The sequence below is a fragment of the Arachis ipaensis genome, chromosome B06 (genome assembly GCF_000816755.2).
Source record: "Arachis ipaensis cultivar K30076 chromosome B06, Araip1.1, whole genome shotgun sequence".
NCBI lineage: Eukaryota > Viridiplantae > Streptophyta > Magnoliopsida > Fabales > Fabaceae > Arachis > Arachis ipaensis.
The window spans coordinates 134,445,211-134,454,074 of record NC_029790.2 but is presented as its reverse complement, the minus strand read 5'-3'; the positions used below and the strand labels follow the sequence as shown (position 1 = coordinate 134,454,074).

The 8,864-nt window shown below is 33.3% G+C and overlaps 3 protein-coding genes across 4 annotated transcripts in view; all 3 read right to left on the bottom strand.

Annotated features, from left to right (window-relative positions):
• LOC107605586 (putative pentatricopeptide repeat-containing protein At4g17915) overlaps positions 1-2,267 on the bottom strand; it is a gene marked incomplete in the record, with an annotated part of 4,065 nt that extends 1,798 nt beyond the window's left edge. The window contains 4 exon segments of the mRNA XM_021105287.1: positions 1-195; positions 930-1,022; positions 1,672-1,897; positions 2,035-2,267. Of these exon segments, the coding sequence (XP_020960946.1) occupies positions 1-62 (62 nt within the window).
• LOC107605585 (60S ribosomal protein L10a) lies at positions 4,371-7,114 on the bottom strand. Of its 2 annotated transcripts, XM_016307499.2 has the most exons (6): positions 7,023-7,114; positions 6,697-6,738; positions 6,338-6,557; positions 5,698-5,863; positions 5,176-5,381; positions 4,371-4,652 (listed from the first exon to the last, which is right to left on the bottom strand). In XM_016307499.2, the coding sequence occupies exons 2-6, from the start codon at positions 6,699-6,701 to the stop codon at positions 4,599-4,601; spliced, it is 651 nt and encodes a 216-aa protein (XP_016162985.1). In that variant the 5' UTR covers positions 6,702-6,738; positions 7,023-7,114; the 3' UTR covers positions 4,371-4,598. The 2 variants fall into 2 exon arrangements, with proteins under 2 accessions (XP_016162985.1, XP_020960947.1); XM_021105288.1 differs by having other exon boundaries at positions 6,697-7,027.
• Positions 7,730-8,864, bottom strand: part of LOC107605583 (kinesin-like protein KIN-7N) — a 6,699-nt gene continuing 5,564 nt past the window's right edge. Inside the window, exon 18 of the mRNA XM_016307498.2 lies at positions 7,730-8,385. Within this exon, the coding sequence (XP_016162984.1) occupies positions 8,026-8,385 (360 nt within the window). The 3' untranslated portion in view covers positions 7,730-8,025. The remainder of the gene's footprint in view (positions 8,386-8,864) is intronic.

Sequence of the window (8,864 nt, the reverse complement as noted above, 5' to 3'; positions counted from 1 at the left end):
TTGGCTTTGCACATTGATGCTATGCAAATGTTCAATACCTTAGTTGATAACCTCGCAACCATAATTCACCAGCACCCAAAAAGGGGCATCATTTTATCATAATAAGCTTCCCATTTGCAATACGAGAATTGAGAGACCAAGATTTCATCCACAGGAGCGCCAAATACGGATTCGTGTACACTGGAAAATTTACATCTGCAGTGCAGAAGTAATATGATAGAATAGATCAATGAACAAAGAAATTAAACAAATTGAACTCGTTACACTAATATGTTAGCACATCAAAGTCATCAATATTCAATAATCCGAAAAAACTGGAGAACAGGTTGAATATTTTGATTATTTTCCTTCTCGGGTTTTACCCGGTTTAATTTCAACCGGACTGATTCTAAGCCTAAATCACCAGATCCCGGCTAGTAGAGCTGAAAGTGAGCCGAGTTAGACCAAACTCAAACTCGACTCACGAAAATTAAGCTTGGCTCACGACTTGACTCATTAAGCTCTATTTCGTAAGCTCAAACTCGACTCAACGAAAGTTCAAATAATAGGAACATAATCTAACATAAATCTTAAAATATTATTCAAATTTAAAATAATATAACAACCAAAGTCTAATGATGTTAATAAAATTTAAACCAAGGTTGCGAGAACCGGACCGGTCAATAAACCGGTGAGGTCACTGGTTCAATGGTTCGCTGGTTCGACCGGAGTTCAACCGGGATTCAACCGGTTTAATTAAATATTAAATAAAATTATTAAAAAACCTAGGAAGCGGTTAATGTGATATAAATAATTTGGTCAAAGAAAAATTGTTAGCAAGAAAATTTTAGAAGAATGAGCATGGTGCAAGAGGATTATAAAGGATAAAAGAAAACAAATGTAGATTTATTTGAATAATGATATTATACTGTATTTTACCATTCACCAACCTGCCTATAGAATGATATAAAGTACTTGGCAAGCTCAATAGCAAAGTTCTCAACAGAAAGTAGTTCAGAGCACTCCTTGGCTTTTGCATATACCTAGCAATATTTTCATAAAAAATATCAAAATTGAACAGATATGATGATGGAAGATGAAAGACAAATAGCATATGCAAGCAAATTCCTTGTTCTTTAAGTTTGTAGACAGTAATATATACCCAACCTATAGCATGAATTCAGGGTTGTAAACATTTTATGTGATCTGAGTTTAAATACTGGTATTATATTATAAGCATCTAAGATAGAAATACTTGCAGTTCTTGTATTTCCTAGAAGTGTAAGCAGAAAATATTGGTCTCTAATCAATATCTCTTTGTATTTCTGTCTATTTCTTTCTAGAGACAGGATCAAATCAAAACAAACCTAACATCATATCTATTTAGCCACTTCTTGAAAAAATACAATTGAAACCAACAGAAGGTACAAAGCAGCATATGAGATTCAGACATAATTGTTTTGTTAAAATGAGTAGATCAGACGACAACAACAGTTTATAACATTTACAATAGATCTTTTAATAGACTAAAATATTAAACTAGTAAAGTTCAGAAAAGCAAATAATTGATTTTAAATCCCATCAGAAAGCAAACAGATTCGCACTCCAAATATCAACATACAAACAGATAGATATCAGAGCTTAAAATGTTAACTTTGGATAGTGGTACAAATCACGCAGAAAATTACTAACACAGAAGAAGAGAGGAAGAAGAAGGTTACAGTGTTCTTCATGGTGTCAGTGGCAACGATATCGGAGTTATCATCACGGAGATAAGAGTTGACACAATCAGAGAGGAGGCTGATGCTGACTCGCCACTCCACAACGTAGTGTTTTCCTTCCTTCGTCTTCCACACGCGAGCCACCCTTACCCTCTTTTTCACATGCCTTTGCTCGAAGTTGAATCCCTCTACTCTTTCTGCCATGGGAAACAAAATCATGAACAGATAACAAATAAATCAAAATCGCAAACAAATAAATCATATAATCAAGCACAGAAAATCAGAAGGCAGCGAGGAGGACTAAGTGAATAACCGAACAAGAACAGAGTCTTACCGGCGGCGAGTAACGGCGGAGGAAGAGGAGGCGAGCTCGGCGATGACGAAGGAGGAGGCGAGCTCGGCTACGAAACAGGACACGGTGGTGGTTGCGGCTTTCAACGCCGTCGCTGCTGTCGCTGCGGGATGCGGTGGCGATGGCGGTGCTGAACTGCTGATCCCAGATCCCTCTTCTGGCTTGTGGAGTTGTGGGTGATTTCTGCTGAAAGGATTAGGGCTTCGTTAGGCAATTAGGCGTTTAGCCTTTCTTTTTTTTTTTTTATTTTAAAAGGAAAAACGACGCCGTTAGATCTTTTTCTTTCTTAACCAAAACCCGTTAAAAAATCGGACGGTTCACCCGGTTCACCGGTTAACCGCCGATTTAACCGGTTTTTTGTTAAACGGTTTCTAACTTTATCCAGACCGGCTAAATGACCGGTTTCCAGTTAATCCGGTTGAATCGGTCAGTCCAGTTCGGTTTTCAGAACCATGATTTAAACTCAAAATCCAAATAACAAATAAAAATATCCAAATATGAAATGTTTAAGTAAAAATTTCTCATCAATAATCAAAATCAAAAAAACTTACTATAGATTTACTACATTGTAAATTCACCGCATTAAAATCATCTTCACTTTTATTTATACCATCTTCAACAGAAGAATAAAAAAATGCACAAATGAATATTTTTTATTAATCCTATCATTCATAATTAAAAAAAATATTAAATTAACTTAATTAAATTTATACTTTTCTTTATTGAATTAACCATTTTTAACAAGGTTTAACATAAATTAACAAAATTTTCCAATTTTAACAAACTCAGTACAATAATTAACAAAAGAAAAAAAAAACTCGAGGCATTACTTTCGACAAGGGCAGTGAACAGAGGCTTGAGGGAGAGTGACGAACGACGGAAAGCTGACGACAAACATTGGCGAGCTAGCGACGCACACGACGGCAGACAACAGACAAGAGCTACAGTGCAGGACTGGGAGATGCTCACGTTGGCGAACTAGGAGAGGGTCATCGAGCATGACGAACCAAGAGGATTAGCAAACGAGCACGGTGAGACAGGAAGGCGGCGCGGCGAGCAGCTAGAATGAGACGAACGACAGCGCGATGAGGCTAGGGTTATTTTAGATAAACCGGCGGGGTCCTGATTCAGTTCAACCGACCGTGAACCGATCGATTCATCGGTTTCAGAATGATTTTTTACTAACTGGTCCAATTCGATTTTTAGAACTATGTGTAGAACCCTAAATTGCTTTGGACGAATGAAATATTCTGTCAAAAAATGTTATATGTACAAATTCTTTTTAATTTTTATGAATTAAATCTAATCAAGTTGAACAATAAAATTTAGGTGAATAATGAGTAAAAATAATGAGAATATTTTTTGTTAATATTAGACTAACTTAATTAAACTTAATTTACAAAAACTTGTACGTGCAGCATTATTTCATTTTCGTCAATCAATATATGATCTATTTTTGCCCAAAACACTAATTTTAACGAAACAATTACTTGGAAAAATATTTTATATGTTAAATAGCATGATAAATTCTTAAGAGTTCAAGAAAAAGAGTTTAGTAACCAATGGTTTTAAGGTGAACGAATATGTGATCTTAAAATTGTATTTATTTTTTTATACGAAAATTCATTTCTATATTTTATATCCCTAACAATATTATTACACTTCAGAATATTTTGCTCGAAAAAGAAAAAGCACAAATGTGTCTTTATTATTATAATTATTTTAAAAATTTGTTTATATATGAATTGTTTTAATTCGTAATATATATTTTTAAAAACCTTGTTAATTATACACCAAAATCAACTACACTATAAAATATACATTAAAATATAAAATATATACTAAAACTAAATTAAACTACATATATATTTTTACACAAATATATAATGACTAATTGATTTTAGTACTCAAATAACATTATTGTTTTAAGAATATATGTCATTGATATTTTCAGAATACTCCTGATATTTATTATTACCAAGGGTGAAATTTTAGAATTTTTTATTTTTAATATTGGAGTGGTAGTGGTGTTTTTTTAAAATGTGGATTGTTGGGATGTCGTTTAGTTAGAGAAGCAGAAATCGGACCGTCCGATTTGTGTACTTCCAGAATTTTGAAAAACACCAAAAATGACAATGTTAAGGTATATCACCACTTCTACTTCCATAACCAAAAAAATTAGCCGAAATTTTACCCACCTAAAAACAGATCCGACAAAATTAACTACAGAGTTCCTCTCTTCATACTTTTAGAATTTGAGAACATATTTTTAATAATATTTTAAGCATGTTAGATAATTACCCATAGAACATACTAAATAGGGGATAACCCACAAACTTATCAAGAAGGAAATTATATAGTACGCAAACAGGTTCAGCTCAAAAATAGGATCCAATGTTCGTAAGCACATTTTAAGAACCATGAACTAAAGAAACTAACAAAAATTTCATCCAACAAAACTGTAACAAGATGAAAATTGCTGCCAAGGTATTAAGCTACTTAATATATTAAGCAAAATCACAATTTCACTGAATATAAAAGATCCTTCAAAACACACGGTAGGATTTTCCCATGGTACTCTTCAGATACAAGCACCTAACCTGAAATCAGTAATGGTTAAAGTTAGATGATTAGCTAGATCAAACCCGAACCAAATATTCCAGGAACATAAGGAGAGAAGAAAATAATTTCACATGCAGCACCTTCAAAGGACAATAATAGTAGAATAATAAAAATATAAAAATTGAAAAGAACTCATTGTACTTTTGTAGCATATTGTTAAATATATATTTAACAAAGATGCAAATTGAGTCAACATTTAACTAACGTTCCATTTACTCATTTTCTGACCCATCACTTCATTTTGATCAGGCACACTATCTTATGGTAATGAAGTAACGAGGTAATAAGTCTCAGAATGAATATAAGGAAAATCAGCCATCCAAATATTACCCGCAATGAAAATGCAGATTTTTTTTCCTTAAAAGTTGAGTGCTGAATTACAATAAACCCATCATACATTATAGCAACAAGACAAGTTGTAAATTTCAAAGGGGTGAAAAAAAAGCCAACATAAAAGGTAATACAACAATGACAATATACTATGTTGTGCATGATACTCACATTCTGCCAGTTCTTTTTCAACAAGGACACAAGGAAGTTAACGCTCAGTTGTACGTTTTGGAAGATTTGCTTTTCCTCCATGCTTACATTGCCTACAGCTACTCCCATGCAGAGCACCTTCTTAAGCTGAAATTTCACCATAGCCTTGGTCTCATTGACTTTAGACTCGAGGGATTCTTGGTGGGTAACAAGTGTGGGGAACTTTCCTGCAAAGTCATGGGAATTAACAAGAATTAGTGAAGATAATGACTGAGATTCAAAGAGCATACAACATAGCAATTCCTTAAAACAGACTATAAAACTACATATTGTGCAAAAAGATTTTATCTTTCGAGGAGAGGGGAGGGGAGGTGAGGTGGATGAATAAACGAGATAATAATTTAGTTTTAACAGTTAACACATGTAACAAATTAATGCCAAGAGAATATATAAAAGAAGGCTAAAATGCCACACATAAAATGGTCTAGAATCAATTCCTAATCATTCTCAAAAGGACATGTTTTCTAAATCAAAAGTACATGCCTGCCTTGTTGAGACCAGGACCCAAGAGACGAGGAATCTGCTTAATGACTGCTTCAGAAGCCAAGAAAGCATGATATTTCTTCGCAAGTTTCTTCACCAATTTCTTATTTTTGTTAAGCTTCTTCAATGCTTCAACATCCATCCAATCCAATCCTATTTTCTCTGCCTGCAAATTATAAGTTCAATCAACATAACGAACATGGAAACAATTACACACAAGCAACACCCTAAAAACACAACCAAAATATTGCTTCCATCAAATCATAAAATGTCATTGCTCTCTTTAATTGCAATCATGTAACGAAGCATTGTGTCATTTCAAGATACTACTTTCATACAACAAAATGGATACCACAGCGTTTGAAAAGTCATTCAAGTCGAGCAACTCATTTACACACTTCAAATCCCAGATTGTTAAAAACGTTAATCTTAAGCCAATAACCTCAAATTAGTTAGATCATTTTCGCAAAAAATATATATATATAATTTCTATGAATCAACAGATTCTTTCATAGTTCAATACACATCAAGGGTCATGTATGACAATAATCAATTTACAAAGATGAAAGTAGCTACGATTTTTTTAGAATTAATAAGTGTTGATTACAGCAACAGAAAATTAATTGGAAGATAAGCTTACCTCTTCAACATGCTGAGCATCACCAAGCATGCAGATTTTCATCTTGGGCCTCGGGATGTGTGGCAACTTTACAGAACCGCTGAAACGCTTATCCTTTTGTGGGTCATAGTTTTTGAGTCCAATTTGGAGCTCAATGGTCTCAACAAACTTCCTATTCTTCTCTTTGGAATCAGCCACTATCCCAGTGATTGCTTCTCTCAGTGCATCACTCTGAAGCTTACTACTCAGTTCACAAACAAACGCATGGAATCAATACTCAAATAATCAATTAATTTAACAAATACAAATACCAAAAAGTTAGTCAAACATTTCATCATTCCATCTCGAAATACGCAAGTAAAGGTGGAAGCTGAATTTACCTCATGGTTGAAGCTAGGGTTTTGTGGGATCAAGAGCTAAAACTGCGAACAAAAAGGAAATGGAAAAAAGAACAGTCAGTATTACAAAGAATAAGTAATCCAAATCAAAATCAAGATCCAAAAATGAATATTTCTGAAAAAGGTGAATTCTCTGGTGCTTAAGGAAGTTAATTTCCGAGTGTGCCGAAATCAATGTGGAGTTATGTAAAATTATTCTTTTGTCCTTATTTTAATTCCGTTCCTAAAAGCTTCGCCATACTCGTTCCAACGACACCAGAGAATTCACCATTGTAGCATTTGTGTGGAGAAAGAAAGAAAGAACAAACCTGGCAGAGGCGGAATCGCAGAGGAAGACTAGGGTTTCTGGATATATATGGACTTTTTTGGGTTTTGTTTGGGCCAGTTACACTTTTTCTTGGGTCACGCCCGTTAAGACACGCTTTGTTTTTCCCCTTTTTTATTTTTCGTCCACTTTTAAGCTCTACTTGGTAAAAAAATCAAAACAAAACAAAAACCTATTAGTTTTTTTTTTCAAATATTAAAAAAATACAGTTAAATTAACAAAAAAATTGCCCAAAAAAAAGTTATATCAAATTCCAAAAAACTTCTTTTATTAAATCAAGAATCTTAATTTCTAAAATACCTCCAATAATAATAAAAGCAAGAATTCTTTGACAAGAAATTTAATAACTAAAGAATACAAATCATATAATAATAATTTTATATACTCCTTTTTATTCTCTTGACAAGCGAATACTAAATATCCATCTTTTGGAATGAGAATAAAAATTTTCAATTTTGACAATAAATTTTTCATGAGAACAATTTATTCCTAAAAAATATATTTTAAAATCTCAAACAAACTTAGGAATAATATACTTCTATTAAAGTTCCTTAAAAACATTACTAAAAAATAAAATTAGTTCAACAAAACTGCCAAACAAACCACCTATTAGTCACAAACGTATCCACTTATTTAGCTCACGATCATGAGGATCCATTAACTAAGTGCTTTATGAGACCTGACCGTCTCTCAAAATCAATTTTACCCTTCTAAAATACAAAACTCAAGACAATCAATTAAGGTGAATAAGCATCAACTAGTCCAACATATCATGATCGGTATTCAGACCACTCACTTTTAACTACATTTAAAGCTACATAGCAACATTTCTAAAACACCTAAGAACTATTCATGTCAATCTCAACTCTAAGTGGAGAACATTCCAAAGGGCAGAAGCAAATCAATGTGGCGAAATGTATAACAAGTTGAGTAGATGATATACAAGACACTAAGATAGCGAAGTCCTACATAAGTTACAACATCCTCTAATCTTGACAATCAACAGACTTAGGCACTGAGCTTAAAGTTTGGGCTCTTAATTTCTCAATCTGAGTCTTAAATTCACTATGGAAGGAAATGAGTGATTTCTGACGACAAGCAAAAGCTGAAGTAAACTGCTTAAGATCCCCTTCTAGATTATTCCTTCTCTGTACTTCAGTATTTAAATCTTTCAAAGCATTTTCCTTTTGGCTTGAAACCATTGCAAGTTTCTGGGATGATTCAGAGAACATCTGGAGCAAAGAGTCTCTTTCATCCTTCAAGAGTAGAAACTCCTTTTCCAGGCTTTCATATCTTTCATTTAAAAGCTCCTTTGAATAAGCAGTTTCTCCTCCCAAATCAGAGACCTTTATAAAAAAAAGTTTGATTTAGGATAATAATGAACAGCATACTATGCTTTTGCCTCAAATTTAACTCTATAATGCAGTTTAGTCTATCACTAATGATGTTCTTCCGTGCTATTTCATGTTATAATAAGCTAAATAGGAATATAACTCTAACAAGGGATTTCCCATGTTTATTCCTACACAATATAACTTTCTCAGAGCTCTCCCTCAATAAGTTCATTTTAGATGATTGAAGTTATGACAAGCTACCACAATATGTAAAACAAGTAGAATCATGAAAGCAATTGAAGCCATATGAACAGGAAATGCCATTTAAAATTCCTTTAACAGATGGTTTTAAGGTGGGGAAAAATAATTCTATACATAAATCAGCCACAACATAAATGTACTATTTGCTACAAGAAGAAGGAGACCATGAGAGACATCTGATTAACTATGATATTTTATTTCTTACAAATCGGAACTGTACAGTGTACATC